This window comes from Motacilla alba, chromosome 2 (assembly GCF_015832195.1).
Source record: "Motacilla alba alba isolate MOTALB_02 chromosome 2, Motacilla_alba_V1.0_pri, whole genome shotgun sequence".
In the NCBI taxonomy this organism is placed as follows: domain Eukaryota; kingdom Metazoa; phylum Chordata; class Aves; order Passeriformes; family Motacillidae; genus Motacilla; species Motacilla alba.
The window spans coordinates 2,333,778-2,349,790 of NC_052017.1; the positions used below are offsets into that span (position 1 = coordinate 2,333,778).

Sequence of the window (16,013 nt, forward strand, 5' to 3'; positions counted from 1 at the left end):
GAAAAAATAATGACTTTTTAATTATTTTTCATTTTGAGGGAGAGGAGGCACACTGGTGGGGGGGGTTGCAATGTATTGACTTATCTGTGAAGCCCCTTTTCATGCTAGAAATGTCACCTACTACAACATGACCATAAATACTTTGATTATTGTACTTAATTATGTAGAGTTTAGAATGTTTCTGAGGGAGACAGGATATTTTGGCAAGGATAGGAGCAGGGATAATATATAGTTGGCAACTGTGATATTGCTGTGCTGATGGAATATCTTCATAGTGCTAAGGAGTTTCTTGACTCTTTTCTAGAGAAAAGATATTACTCTGCAATTAAAAAAATAGAAACCAGAAGTCTGGGGAGCAGGGGCCTATAATATACCTTTAGATAAAACTAGATTCCTTTCTTCTCTCCAACCACCCCAACTTTAGCCCCCATGTTCATGACCGAGCTCCAAAACCAAGAGGTCCAGGACGGGTACCCAGTGAGCTTTGACTGCATCGTCATTGGCAAACCCCTGCCCACGGTTCGCTGGTTCAAGGACGGCAAAGCTATTGAGGAAAACGATCACTACATGATCAACGAGGACCAGGAAGGGTGTCACCAGCTGATCATCACCGCCGTGGTGCCCACGGACATGGGCGTCTACCGCTGCCTCGCTGAGAACAACATGGGCGTGGCTTCAACCAAGGCTGAGCTCCGTGTGGACTGTAAGTCTCAAAGTCACTGTAGAAAAAAACAATTAAAGGAGTTCTGCAGAGACCTGAATAATTATTTTTTTTTCCCCCAAGGAAAGCACCATTTACATTTTAAAGGAAGATGTTTTGGCCACAAAATTTTCAAATTTTCACTCGCAAACTTCTTGGGTTTGGCTGGGTTTTGCTAACTCCAAGGCGAGGTTCAGTATTGTATTTGCAGGGACCCTCGACAAGGGGAGAGAATGATGAATCTGACTCCATGTTCTCAGAAGGCTAATTTATTACTTTATGATACTATATTTTATTAAAGAATACTATACTAAACTATACTAAAGAATACAGAAAGGATACTTACAGAATGCTAAAAGGATAATAATGAAAACTCCTGACTCTCTCCAGAGCCTGACACAGCTTGGCCCTGATTTGCCGAAGAGTCAAAACAACTCACACCAGAATCCAATGAAACAATCACCTGTGGGTAAACAATCTCCAAACACATTCCAGATGAGCACAACACAGGAGAAGAAAATGAGATAAGAATTGTTTTCCATTTCTTTGAGGCTTCTCAGCTTCCCAGGAGAAAAACCCTGGGTGAAGGGATTTTTTCAGAGAATGTGAATGCCACAGTTCAGAGCAAAGCTTTTGAGGTGAACAGAGATGTTTTCCATAATCCAGGAACGTGTGGGATCCTGCTGCAGTACAATATAAAAGCTATCTGCCAGTCACTCAAATTAGTTAGGGAACTAAAATCAGTAAGAACTATTTAAGCAAGAAAATAATTTCAAAGCTCAGATGATTCAAGACTTATCTTCTTCCATTTAACAGTGACCAGCACAGACTATGAGACAGCAGCAGATGCAACAGAGACATCATCTTACTACAGTGCCAAGGAATATATTTCAAGGTAAAATATGGAACTGTGGCTCTAGCCTCTGACTCGATGAGATCAATCTGTGTATTTATGTCAGGGCTGGGTTTGCTGTGTTGAGCAAATTTAATGCCATAAAGGAGCATCCAGTCCAGCTGAGATGCAATAACTGCAACAGCTGCACATTTATCATGGGCAGAATTGCTCTGGAGCCTTCAGGCAAGCCAGGGCATTTCCTCAAGGAATCACTCTGTTACTATTAATGTCAGGTGGTGCTGAGTGTCTTCTCAGGACGCCAAAACCCACAGACTGAATTTACCTAAAATAGGTCATTCTGATTCCAAACTCTTGCTTGGAGTTCTGATTTTCTTCTTTCTAATTCCAATTGCTGCTTAGCCGAGAGCAGGAGGAATCCACCACTGAGGAGGAGCAGTTGCCCCAGATCTTTGATGAGCTTCATGATATTCATGTGGCACCTGGAGCATCACTGGCTAAATTTCACCTGAAGGTGAAAGGTGAGCAGATCCCACGGTATTGTCATTTTTCCAGGTCTGGTATCAGGCTGAAGTGCTGGACAAGGTTTTCCAAGGTGTTCTTCTGCAGCTGTGACCCCGGGCTGAGCACCTTGCACCATTTCTGCACAAACCAGCTGGGGAATGTGTTCGTGCTGCTGGACAGGGACTGTTGGAGCAGACTCAGGCAGATTGAACCTCATCTTGTGTCCATATATCCAGGCATAATGACAGGCACATGCTTCTGAAAACTGACTTCTGTATTTCTCTGAGCAATAAGGAGAAATAATCTTGACATTATTACAGTCACCACTATTAATAACTATCATTATATATATCACATATTTTTATATCACATAAATAACCATATCTAGTATAATGCATTAATATTAAACATAATGATATAATAATACTAATAAAGCCAGTCTCCTTCATTCTCTTCGATAAATTAAGCAGTCATGGACTTGCCTTCCTCCATTAAGGGGTTGCTCCTACAATGTAAAAACTGCAAATACATCCCTCTGGTGTTGACTGTGATAGGGAGAGGTAGAGATTTTCCTGTTCTCTCCTGTTGCTGTCTATAAAAATTACGAGAATGCATTTGGCTTCAACATTTCTCCTTGTGAACCTTTCAAATCAGACCTAAGTGTTGATTTTTCAACCTCCAAGGCGTTTGTACATGCAGACAATATGGGGAGTGCCAGAAACTGAGGAGGCAGGAAATAATTTTGACTGATAAATTGAATGTAATGCATTTTTAAGCATTCCTAATTGGTTAAACCCTTGAAACAGGAGCCCTGTTAAACCCTTCAAACAGCAGAGGATCTGGCAGTTTGGAGATGCTCCCAAATCAGTGCTGCCAATGAATTTTGTTCTCTGTAACTGGTCCTCACAGGGTACCCTCAGCCTCGTCTCTATTGGTTCAAAAATGGGCAGCCCCTAAAGGCCTCGGACCGTATCCTCAAGACTGACAGGCAGGAATTCCACTCCCTGGAAATCCGCGACGTCACCAAAGCAGACGCCGGCCAGTACTTGATATTTGTCATCAACTCTGCTGGCTCTGCGTATTCCTCAGCCAGGCTGGTAGTCAAAGGTGGGTGTTGCTCTGTTCTGGGCTCTTCCAGAGGTTCTTACATGTTGTATATTTATTTTTTACTGAGGAAACCTCCCAAGGTAACTCAGGTGAGGTGGGGAAGTCTGTAGGTAAAAGATGATGTGCTTTACTCTTGGTTCTTTATTTATTCACCTATAAATTTACTGTGCAAGAAGATGATGATGCCACTTCTCTGTGGTCTGACTATCTCATAAACAGGTATTTTATTCTTGCCCATCCTCATTAACTTGAAAAGTTCATTTCATTAAAACTTTAATCATACCAATATTTCTGTGTATTATCTGCACCAGAGTCACTTTGGGAGCTTTTTTCTGCAACTCCTGGATTAACACTTATTTATATTTGTCATGTTCTTTTTTTATTTCTTGTGTTCCAGATCCTTATGAGAAAGAAGAGCCATCCAAAACAGGTGAGAGAAGCCACAGCAGGTGAGAACAGAAGCCCCAGGAATTTTCCAATCTGAGCTTACTGTGCTTCTTCAATAATATTATTTCCAGATTCCCATGAGCAGCTGATACCGCCAAGATTCCTTGAAAGATTTACAAATAAGAAGGTGAAAAAGGGTGCAAGCATCACATTATCTGTGAAAGTTGAAGGTAAATGAGCAGATTCCTCATCTCTCTGAATAACACTTGAAATGTGTAATTTCACAACACATTCTTTTCTCTCTGCCCCCAAGTCATTGAAACCTCATTTCCTGTACCTGAAGTCTGGGCTTCTACTCCCAACTTACATTTCCCACAGAGACACTTCACAGTAAAGCATCTTATTTTTCTTCACCTCCATTTTTTTGTATGTAAAAATAGGGATAATGACACTTTGCTGTATGATGGATGTTGACCATGTATTGTATAGTGATTGACAATTTCGGTTTTTCAAAAAGATTTGATGCCTTTATGAGCTTTCTGTAAAATGGTTTATCCTCCTTTATTGAATATTATGCCTGTTATTGTTGGGAAACTACCAGAAAATGGATCAAACCAGCATTTTTTTCACAGCAAGGCTCATAATTTTAAGGGAGGAACACAAGCAGGGAAGATTAAAGCTTATTGCACCAATTTTCCTTTAGGACATCCACCACCAACCATCACTTGGATGAAAGAAGAGTCTCGGGAAGACATCCTGTGGATCAAACCAGACACTCCTGGGTACAAACTGGCCAGTTCCAACATGCACCACAGCCTGATCCTGCTGGATGTCAAGAAGAAGTACAGTGGAGCTTACACCTGCATTGCCACCAACAAGGCTGGCCAGTCCATCTGCACTGCCAACCTGGAAGTTGCAGATGGTAAATCTTTGCTGCAACACAAACAATTTCTCTGTATTTCCCTTTTATGCAGTGCCTTAAGGGAGAAAAAAACAAAACAAGTGTGACTGTTAAGGAAATTATCCAATCACACCCCAAAAAAGGCATTTTCTCGAGAGCAGCCATAATTTTGCTTGTCTTGCAAATGGTTACAGTCTTTACTTCTATAAATTTTTAGCTTTCTGACACTGTCTTGTATTAACAGGAGCACCTTTTCTGTATAAACAGAAGGCAACTCAAAGGAACAACGAAATTAAGTACAAATTTAAAAAAATGAAAGGCAATGCAAAGTAACTGGGAAAAGTCACCTTTTGAAAAATTATTTTGAGTGTTTCACTCTGCTGAGGTATTTTGTATTAGACTTACTTGATTTTTGTAGGGCTTTCCAAGGCCTCTTTTAACACAGTAAGATGGGGGAAAAACAGACATATACTGGGAATAGGGGCAGAGCTGTGAAGGATTCAAATTTTCTGTTATCCTGCCTTGCATCCCACACTTTTATTGTACCAAGAGCTGCAGGAGCATAACCTGAGCAGTGTGGAGAAACAGGGCAATTACATATTTTCCATGAACAGGGAGAGGAGGGGGAAACCATTACCATCACAGGACTGGGAATATATATCCCGTGTCAGGAGCTGCTGTAGTGCTCCACCTCTAGAAAATGTGCCTGCACTAAAAACCTAAAAAAGGACATTCTGTGCCTTCTGTCCTCTAATGAAAAACCCCAATCTTGCAGTGAAAGAGGCTGAAGTCCTGACCCAGGAGCGTGTGATGGTGTCAGAAGCCATCATGACCACACTGGGGTAAGTGGTTGGATGTGTGGGAGAAGGGGGATGTGTTCCTCATTTAGCTCACCTTACTGCCCATTTTATTGCAACTTTTAACTCTGCTTTATTTTCTTTTCCAGAACTATTCAGTCCTCTGAAGGTAAGAGAAGCTCTTTTCTCTCCCTTCTTCCTGTCCTCCATACCTACAGCTGAGACTGTCAATGTATTTCATGTATCCACTCATTTTTGTCCACTTTTCTTGAAATTGTCGGAAATGTTGGAACATTTCAGGACTCCTCGCTCTTCAAGGGTGAATTATTTGGATGAGCTAAGAGCAAGCACAGTTCTAAAAACAAGAGAAGGGAAGAAAATTAAACCTTCCTTCCACAGAAGCTTTTATTACTCAAAAAGAGATGAATTTTCAATGATGCTGCCAGCTTAATAACAAATTATCTTTTTTTTGCAGGAGACCTTGAAGCTGGCAGAGAAGGTGTGCCCAAAAGCCCTATTTCATTAGCTGATGTTGGCTCAGAAGAGTTCTTCCAGAAACTCACCTCACGTATCTCAGAAATGGTATCTGCCAAAATTACTCAGGGTAAGGAATCTGGAAAACACAGTTTAATTATGGAAGAAAAAAAAAACCAAAACCATCTCTTGGTTTAGGTGATGTTTAATTATAAATGAGAGTTATGCAACAGGTTTTGAGGCAGTCATTCCATATAAGCAAATGAACATTTGTCAATGCTTCGGGGTAAGAAATTTTAGTAGGAGTCCATCCAACCTTTGCATCTCAGTCTAGAATTTTGAACTAGGAAAAAAGCCATTACAGTAAATTGTAAAAATGTAAGTGTACTTTGCATAACTTAGGTATTTTGAGTTCCTCAGATATTCATCATTCCTAAATCAGAAAGCAATCCTGTTTCCTGTACTTCCCAAATCTTCAAGTTTTAGCTCACAGTGGAATTTTAAAATCAAATTAAGGCTGAAAACTCTGTGCACAGCTGTGCAGTAATCCAATGATTTGTTGAGTTGAATGAAAACTTCTGGTTTGTGTCTGCCCTGGTTATCTTGTAGAAAAAGTTTAACTTGGAGCAAAAGTAGAGGCATTAACTCTCCAACAAACATTCTTGCAGTGCAGCAGCAATACATGCAGTAGGCCTGCAACACCATGTGTTCAAACATCCAAATTATAAATTTAATCCTAAATTTCAATAGGAAATCACACTAAATATTGCTGTGAATACTCTTCCTAGGAAGAAGAAAAATTGTTATAGATTTGGTTCTTGTTCAAATTGGGGATACTTATTAAACAGTTTGCTGTTGCTCTGCTCTTCAGCTAAACTTCGAGTACCGGGTGCAGAAAGTGATGATGAGTCAAGAACTCCCTCTGCATCTCCTCGCCATGGACGGTCCAGACCTTCATCCATTGCCCAGGAATCCTCCTCTGAATCTGAAGATGGGGATTCCAGAGGGGAGGTAAGACATCTCTGTGGACAAGCTGGACCCAAGGAGAAAACTAAACTTAGAATGACTGACCTACCATGGGGTAGGGATCTCCATCCTCTTTCATGATGTAATTCAGTTTTGTAGGTGTGTTTAGTAGTTAAATGTTGTGTCTGTAATACAGAGCTCAGGGAATCAAATTCTGATGCTCACCCTGTGATCCTGAACAAGTTGTTCTAGTCAACATGGCCAAAACATGACTTGGCACCTCTTGCTTTCATGGCTGAACTTCAGGAAGTCAGAACTTGATTTTCTGTGGCCTTGCATAGAGTTGGCCAGAGGAATCTTGGTGGGAAGTTCTTTGTGAGGGAAATAAGAGCACAAAGTGACTGTAGTTTTGTGTCTGCAGATCTTTGATGTCTACATGGTCACTGCTGACTATGTGCCTGCGGCGCCGGACAAGGAGACCATCACCCTGAAGGAAGGACAATATGTGGAAGTCCTGGATTCAGCTCATCCTCTGAAATGGCTGGTCAGGACTAAACCCACAAAATCTAGTCCCTCTCGACAGGGATGGGTGTCTCCAGCTTATCTGGACAAGAAATTAAAGGTGACTGTTCATGTTTGGTTATTTCTCATTTAAAATTTCTTGTTCCTGTTGCAGTTTAGAGCCATCCCTTTTGCAAGGAGTGATGGTGGAGGAGGTTATTGAAGGGGTCTGAAACAAGATTGTACTTTCTCATGTTTTTATTAGACAATATTTCTGGTCTGTGCAGGGGTTTCTGGGTTGGAAAGACCTAAAAACACCTCCAGTACAAAAGAAATTTCACACTGGTTTAGTAATTGTTGGACTAAACAGGACTGTGACCACATGAAAGATATTCCTCAGTATGTATAGATAAAAGCACTGTCCACTTCCAAGAATTATTTTAATTTTTTTTCCTAATGTTGTAGTTGTCACCAGAGTGGGGAACAACAGAAATTCCGGAGTTTCCTGGAGAATTTGTTTCTGAAGATGAATACAAAAGAAAGCTAAGGTGAGCTCACGTCACTTGGCATTTGCACCTTTAAATTTTCCTGCCTTTTGAACCACTTGTATTCTGTGATTGATTTCAGCTTAGGAAAATTCCAGGCAATCGAGATCCCAGAATCCTAGAATGGTTTGGGTTGGAGGGGACCTTAAATACCATCTAGTGTCAATGAGTCCCATGGGAAGGGACACCTTCCACTGGCCACTTCACCCACTCATCCATCCATCCATCCATCCATCCATCCATCCATCCATCCATCCATCCATCCATCCATGTGATGCCTTAAGAGGCTACCTAGAAAAGAGGTTAGACAGAGTTAAAGGACTAAAATAAGTATTTATTAAAAGGCCTTCAAAGATTCACCTTGGGCAGTACAAGAGCCTGGCTGTGGCTCTAAGATAGATGGTGAGTCACAAGTTTTCACACTTTTATAAGTTTTGGTCCATTTCCATATTGGGGTTAACTGTCCAGTTCCAGCTCCAGGTTATGCATCTTCCCAGTCTGCTCTCCTCAATTTGCTGTTTGCATTTTTTAGGCCAGAAGCTGCAATGGTGTCCTTGGTTCTGGGGCTGGAAAAGGATTGTTTTGTCTGACTGAACTGTGAGGAGAACTTGCTAACACTTTATGTGAAGTTCAGAGTTATACACCAATGCAGTACAGAATCTGGAAAATATGAATGTTAAAACTTAAGGCATCACATGCATCTATCCATCCCCTCAGGGGATCTTTCAACACGCCCCAGAAGTAGCTCCCTCTGATCATAAATCCCTACTTTACAGCCTAAAAGCCTCTCAAGGACCATTGTGATGATTTTTCTGTGATTTCTTTCTGCATCTCCCCTTCAGTGTTCTCATTCAGGAGCTGTTGATCTCAGAGGAAGATTACATTCAGGATTTACAGTTCCTCCAGACTCATCACCTTAGGTACACCGAGACCTGTCCCAGTGTGCCAGGAGCTGTTGCCAGTCAGAAATCCACCATCTTCAGGAATATTGATGACATTGGTCGCTTCCATTCCAGGTGGGCATTCCCAAGTGCCTTCATTGCAGACCAAAGAGTGGCATCATCATCATCATCATTATTATTATTATCATCATCATCATCATCATCATTATTATTATTACTACTACTATTACTACTGTTATTATCAATTCTATTATTATTACTACTTTTCTTACTATTATTCCTGATGTGGAGCACTGTGGCAGTGCTGAGGTGCAAGGGAATTGATGCTCCTTTCAGGAGGGTAAATGATGGCATGGCTTAAATTATAGCACAGGGTTAAGACTTTCGTAATCCCCTTCAGAGCTTCAAGGTTTCCTGTGTTCAGCTCATTTCTTACTCTTTTAAGTGAATTTAACTGAGAAACAGTGGATTATGTTAAAAAAGCAGCAAGATCTTACAGGCACTTCAGTGGTGTCTTCACAGAGATATTAATCCAGGTAAAACTGATGTCAGCATCCATGAATTTCAGAACATATTCCGTCATCCCAGGGTGCTCCAAGATCCATCCAGCCTGGCCTTGGACACTTCCAGGGAGCCAGGGGCAGCAACAGCTTCTCTGAGAAATCTGTGCCAGGGGCTCACCACTGTCACAAGGAAGAATTTCTTCCTAATATCCCATCTAACCCAGCCCTCTGTCAGTTTAAAGCTATTCCCCCTTGTCCTGTCCTCCAGGCCCTTGTCCAAAGTCCCTGCACAGCTATGCCAGCTGAGAGGAATGGCACTGTGCTGGGTGAAGAGGCTCTGAGCACTTTAATCCTAAATGTGGCAACATCCCTTATTTCCCCCCATCATTTCTGCTTTGGCTTGAAGAGACAGGTGTCTGCTAAGGAAGGCAGGAGCCTCCCTTGAAATGGAAAATGTAAAACCCTCCCTCTGAATTGTTATAATTTTTGAGATTAAGAGGCTCTCAGGCAAAGATATGGAAATAGGAATAACAGTTCTTTACTAGGAAAATTAAAACTACAAATGCAATAGTATAACAAAGAAAATAAACCACTGCCAGAGTCAGAACAGGCCCTGACCCCCTGTGGGTCAGGGTGGTGGCAGCAGTGCCATTCCATGGTGGCTCAGCCCTCCTGCAGTGCCAGCTCTGGTTCTGCTGGAGCAGGGATCCTGGACAAGGCTGGAGTTTTCCTCTGCAGCTCCAGGGCTGCTGGAGATGGGCCTTCTCTCCCTCTGGGAATGCAGGGCAGGAGAAAGCTGCTCCTCTGGGAATGCAGGGGGCAAAGGCTGCTGTGCTGCTGCCAGGCTCAGATTGGATCCAGGTAGGAATGCTTGGCTCCTGCCCTGGGCGCAGCATCTCCCATGGGATGATGGAATTTGATCAGCCATGCAGGGACACTCAGTGGCCATGGACAGCAGAGATCTCCTGGAGGGAGGATTGGCTGTGGGAGAGATAAAGAAACCTGCCCCATGAACAGCAGAGAACTGCCCCAGCTCTGACAGATGGAAATAGGATACCCCCAAACCGTGTCTTACACCCCAGGACAATTTCCCTTCACCTGTGTTCATCTCCTGATTCCCAGCCTGGCAGCTGGGGCTGTGTTTTCAGCCTCATTCCAGCCCCTTCTCCTGAGGTGCCCTGTGCTCCTGTCCCCACAGCGTGTTCCTGCGGAGCTTGCAGGGCTGTGACACTGACGATGACGTGGCCATGTGCTTCATCAAGCACGAAGCAGAGTTCAACAAGTACATCCAGTACCTGGTGGGAAGGGTCCAGGCAGAGTCCATTGTTGTCAGCAAAGCTGTCCAGGATTTCTACAAGGTAAGGCGGGAGCCAAAGCACCTGTGGGAAATTCATCCTGTAACCCACTTACTAATCATAATCATTATTAATCATAAATGTGAACATCAAAAGTATTTGTAGTATCCCTTGCTAAATATAGTAACAAAAACTTATTAACTTAAAATTAATTGAACTTTAAAAATTATTAAAACTAATAATTTTTATTTCACTTTCTAGCTTTTTCTGGTAAGTGTGGCCAGTATGGGGACATATTTACATATTCTTGTGCATTTATTAATATTATGAAGATTATGCAGACATGAACATGGCTGTGTTTATGTAATTGTAATTAAGGGACATTTTAAAGGTCACCACATTATAAGACCAAGAGAACCACATAAATCATAAATATAGATAAGCAAATCTTGTTTCTCTGCTCCAGCTACTCAGGATTTTTTGTACTGCTCTTTATAACAACCTTTCCTTGTTATTCCATACATTTTTGCAGAGATACTCAGATGAATTTTTAACTAATGAAGATCCCTCACAGCCGCTGATCCCACCACTGCAGCACTACCTGGAAAAACCCATAAACAGGATCCAGCAGTACCAGACAATAATTAAGGTAAAAAGATGTTTTTACAGCTTTATGTTCTGCTCTGTTCAGCTTGTGCAGAAAAAAAATTATTTTTATTTCCTCTTTCTTGGCTTCTTTCTGATAAAACTACAATTGAAACCTGCTTGAGTAAATAAGAGATTAATCATCACCAGTGGGGGTGTTCTCTAAATAGTTTTGTAAATGTAAATCCAGGTGGAGCTTCACAGAATCCAACCCTATATAGTTCAGTGAGCTTTATCTTTAAATATATATAAAAATGTATTATATGTATAATATCATGTCATATAATACTGCATGGATGACAGGCATGAATTTGCTTAAAACTCAGCAACATTTATGTTACAAAAATAAGCAGTTTTCAGGTCTAAGATAACGACTTACCATTTCTTTTCCTTATGTTTTGTACTGATATTATAGTAAGATTAAATTCTTGTTTTTTGAAAAGCTCTGCCTCATTCTACCACCCTGAAATGTTTTGTCTTTCAGGATTGCATCTGTCCCACTGTTTTAGACCATAAGCAAATATTACAGAGCAGCATTTTAAACAGTATTTTCATGGGAAATAGCCCTACGATACTCAGGAAGAAAATAACCATGGCGAAATCTTTACATATTCTAGTGCTGTATAAATGAATGAAACATAAACTTTAAAAAATTTAGAGATTTTAGAGAAGCTAAGATTTTGGTTAGAGATAAGCTTTGTTGAAGCTAATTAAAACAAATAGGTAGGCCTTGATGAAGTTAAGAGTTAGTCGTTAACTAATAATTGGTTGCTTGTCAACATAATGTTTGGTTAGCTGGGTTTATAATGAAGAATATAGAAATTGATAAATAGCTTTTAGGAACATAAGACAATCGTAGGCCTCCTCTGTTCTGAAACCAATTGAAGACAAGGAATGGGAGTTCCACCAAGGGTTCATTTGTCACATTTGCATTGAAAAGGTAGAAAGGTCAGAACGAGGAAGACTACATTTACTTCCTCATTTTGGGACCCCTCCCCATATAAGCAACCACCGACCCATTTCAAGGAACACACTGCGCATGCTTAATGGCTTTTGAACTAATTACCATACGAAGCGGGGAATGGGGTGTACCAAAATCATGAATTTGTATTTGTATTTTGGGTATTCAATGCTTGCATAGATAAAAGATCTCTGTAATCACCTGTAAATCACGGTGTGTGCTTGGGAGCTATCCCGCGTGCTGCCGGCGTCGCAATAAACACACACTTTCTAACTTTTAACTGTTAGAGAGTTTTTGTCTGTCACAGTTGGATATCGGCACTAGATCAATATCCATATTTTAATAAATCATGAACAGCTTGGATATTTTGAAGAACTTTCTGCTTTTGAACACAGTCTTGCACACAACACCAACGTTTTTAAGGGTGTCTTGGAGGAGCAAAGGCATTTTCCATGCCTTCATTGCTGAAAGAGAGGAACAGGAACAGATGTGGGAAGAACAGGGAAAATGCCGTTTCACATTTTTCCAACCTCTCTTTTTATTAATCTAATGTTGACTCAGCACATTGATTCCTTGTCCTCTGCTGCTGTGAGGGTAAGCAGAAGAGAAATGCAATGGGTACATTTAAGATCACTTTGGAATTTTTGGTTTTCAACCACCAAAGCGTACCTGGTGTTTGTTTCAACTTTATCTTTGCTTAATATCAGCTGATGTCAGGAAAAGCCAGACTGGTCAGTCTTTAACACTGCTGAATAGGTAGGAAAGAAAAGACTTTGTTATCTAAGCAGTTTGTGGTGAAAAAAAATGGGATAAAAGTTGCTGAGATGAAAGAGACAGAGCAGGTATTGAGAAAATCTTTGGCTCTGAAGGAACTGCTTATTTTGTCTCTGATTATCCACTAATATTTTCTTCATTCACCTACAGGAATTAATCCGAAACAAGGCCAGAAACAGCCAGAACTGCACTTTGCTGGAGCAGGCCTATGCCATTGTGTCTGCCCTCACCAGAAGAGCAGAGAACAACCTCCACGTCTCACTCATTGAGAATTATCCAGGGACCTTGGAGAGCCTTGGGGAGCCCATCCGCCAGGTAACTGGAATTTCCCAGTCACTGCTGGCTCCATGTGTGCCTTCCCCAGCTTCTAAGGAGCCTTAATTCTTAGGAAAAAATGCTTTAGAAATTATATTATATTATATTATATTATATTATATTATATATAAAATTATGTTATATAATATTAAATTATGTTTTATAATATAAAATTATGTTATATAATATTAAATTATGTTATATAATATTATATTATGTTATATAATATTATATTATGTTATATAGTATTATATTATGTTATATTTTCATTACATTAAATTACATTATTAAATTAAATTATTACATATAATTATTGACTATATCTCATTGCTATATTAATATATTACTATATTATTACTATATTATTATTCTAATAATACTAATGTATAAGAATATATTGGTTATTATAATTTTATATAATTAATTATGATATATTATGTATATTATGTATTTATATATAAAATTATATTATATTGTGTTATATCAATTATATTATATTAATCATATCACATCATGTCATATCAATTATTACATCAATTATTACATCTCATTACTATATTAGTATATTATTACTATATTAATATTGTAATGATATTAATGTATAATTATATATTGGTTATTATAATTTTTATAAAACTAATTATTATATATTAATACATTATTATATACTATATATTATATATTTATATATAAAAATATAAAAAATACATTACATTACATTACATTACATTATATTATTGAATTGTATCTGAAAGAGCTGATTTGCTTATTTCACTCACTGCTGTCCAGAAATGGGTGTTCTGGCTCCACTAAGGTTTGACACACCATAGCATGGATGCTTATGGAATAATTCACACATAATGCAGTTATTTGCCTTTTTTAACCTGCTCATCAACCAGAATTAAAATTGTTCTGGGCCCCTACATGATATAGAAGGGTTTTAACTCATTATTGGGGAGCAACACGGAGCAGCTCCTGGAGTTACTGGCATCAACAGATCCATGTGCTCCCCAGGTTCATCCCATGAACCAGGTCTGTGGCTTTTTAGGTGACCCAGTTATTAGGACACTTTAGTCTAGGACTTCCCACACCCTCACTCAAATTCCTTAATAGATTCCTTCATAGTTTCTTTATAGATTTACGGTGTTCTACCAGGCAAGTAATTTATTTTGTCTGCATCCAGTGTTTTCCATGGGAATCACGGTGTATTGCTGAGTGGAGCTGTAAGGCTCAGTTACAGTGACACTGTGGTGGGCATCCACCTCTCCACATTCAGGCATCCAAAAAGTGTCCAGCCACACCCTTGAGTGTTTACTTCTCCCTAGAGATGCCAGGGGAAGCCCATGTCCCTAACTGAGCTGTCTGTGCCTGAAGCCATGTGAAATGAATGTCCTGCTCTGGTGAAGGTGACCAAATCATCATGTAAAGTGTCTGCATAACACAAAAAACACAATTTTCCTTTAATATTTTCAAGACTGTTTCTACCTGACAAGGGCTGTCTATTTTTCTGGCACCAAATAATCCCATTTAAATGCCAATGTAATGACAACCACTGCTGGGCCTGATGAGTCACCTTTAGCATTAGAAACCATCTGCCGTGCTTTAATGAACCAGAGATACATCAGGGGATGATGCAATAGGAAATATTTATTATCTTGGAACTGAAAAATGATGGTGAGACATAACTGTGGAAATTATTCCAGATGTATCACCGTGTGCTCTCCCTTCTTTTTCCTATCAGGGCCACTTCATTGTGTGGGAAGGAGCTCCAGGAGCTCGAATGGCATGGAAAGGACACAAAAGACATGTTTTCCTCTTCAAAAATTATATTGTGATCTGCAAACCAAAGCGAGACACAAAGACTGACACCTACAGCTACATCTTCAAGAACATCATGAAGGTCTGATCACTTTAACCTCATATAAACCATTTCTCTGTCAGTTAGAGCTTCACTTTTATGTCCAGCTTGAATATTCTTATAGTCCTTCTGAGCTATTCCTTTGTTTCAAAAACTCTTTGAAGCACAAGTAAAATCTACATTTATCCCAAAATATCTATTTTAAACATAAGAAACCATCATGGTGGACTTTTACCATGCAGCAAGGAGATTATGAGTACAAGCATTTATTTGTTTCTGTTACCTCATTTAATTAACAGCATAAATACATTATAATGATGTGGATTTTGCTGCCTATAATGTTTTCTTGCATTTGTAAATCTCTGGTTTTGGCAGTCTGTAATATTGGGAGTAAATTAGAAGGAATCTTATTTACTGAATTCCATCAGGCTCTTTTTGCTGGTTATGTCCTTTCCTGACCTCAATTCCTGTTCAGAAATGGAAAAATTCAGGGCATTTGACCCACTCATCTTCAGACATTCAGGGTTAAAACTGCCAGAAATTGAGGAAAGAGTTTTCACAAGGCAGGAGATGCTCAACTCCAATAAAAACCCACCAACCAACCCAAAAACCCATGGAGCTCTTGGCCAAGCCCAGCCAGGACTTTCTGAAAGTCCTCATCAATATTCATAGGCTGATTTTATTTCCCAAGAAAAATAAAATGGGAACATTTCCATGCTTTGTCCAGAGACTGCCTGTTCTCTGTTTCCATGTTGCCTGGACCCAACCCTTCAGGGCCAGTGTGTTCCACCCTTGGGATAACTTTTAATGCTGGACACTGCTTTCCTCAAAAACTAACCCCAGGAAAATGTTGGTTTGGTAACCAGAAAGTCAAATTTAGCAGGGAAAATAACCCTCAAAGTAGCTCTGGTTGCTCTTCATCCAAAGCCAGGTTGCCTTGCTCACGCGATCTGAAAAATATTTGAAGAAAGTGCAAATTACCCCTTTTAGCTGTTGGGAATTCCTTAAAAACACAGGATTTGTGG

At 39.9% G+C, this 16,013-nt stretch overlaps 1 protein-coding gene across 1 annotated transcript in view; it reads left to right on the forward strand.

The window, feature by feature from the left end:
* Nucleotides 1–16,013, forward strand: part of OBSCN (obscurin, cytoskeletal calmodulin and titin-interacting RhoGEF) — a 185,675-nt gene that overhangs the window by 119,912 nt on the left and 49,750 nt on the right. Inside the window, exons 68-85 of the mRNA XM_038129840.1 lie at nt 425–703; nt 1,517–1,595; nt 1,956–2,074; nt 2,967–3,164; nt 3,562–3,594; nt 3,683–3,781; nt 4,255–4,473; nt 5,228–5,294; nt 5,399–5,418; nt 5,725–5,853; nt 6,595–6,734; nt 7,111–7,311; nt 7,656–7,738; nt 8,578–8,751; nt 10,339–10,498; nt 10,968–11,084; nt 12,966–13,130; nt 14,872–15,030. Of these exons, the coding sequence (XP_037985768.1) occupies nt 425–703; nt 1,517–1,595; nt 1,956–2,074; nt 2,967–3,164; nt 3,562–3,594; nt 3,683–3,781; nt 4,255–4,473; nt 5,228–5,294; nt 5,399–5,418; nt 5,725–5,853; nt 6,595–6,734; nt 7,111–7,311; nt 7,656–7,738; nt 8,578–8,751; nt 10,339–10,498; nt 10,968–11,084; nt 12,966–13,130; nt 14,872–15,030 (2,441 nt within the window). The remainder of the gene's footprint in view (nt 1–424; nt 704–1,516; nt 1,596–1,955; nt 2,075–2,966; nt 3,165–3,561; nt 3,595–3,682; nt 3,782–4,254; nt 4,474–5,227; nt 5,295–5,398; nt 5,419–5,724; nt 5,854–6,594; nt 6,735–7,110; nt 7,312–7,655; nt 7,739–8,577; nt 8,752–10,338; nt 10,499–10,967; nt 11,085–12,965; nt 13,131–14,871; nt 15,031–16,013) is intronic.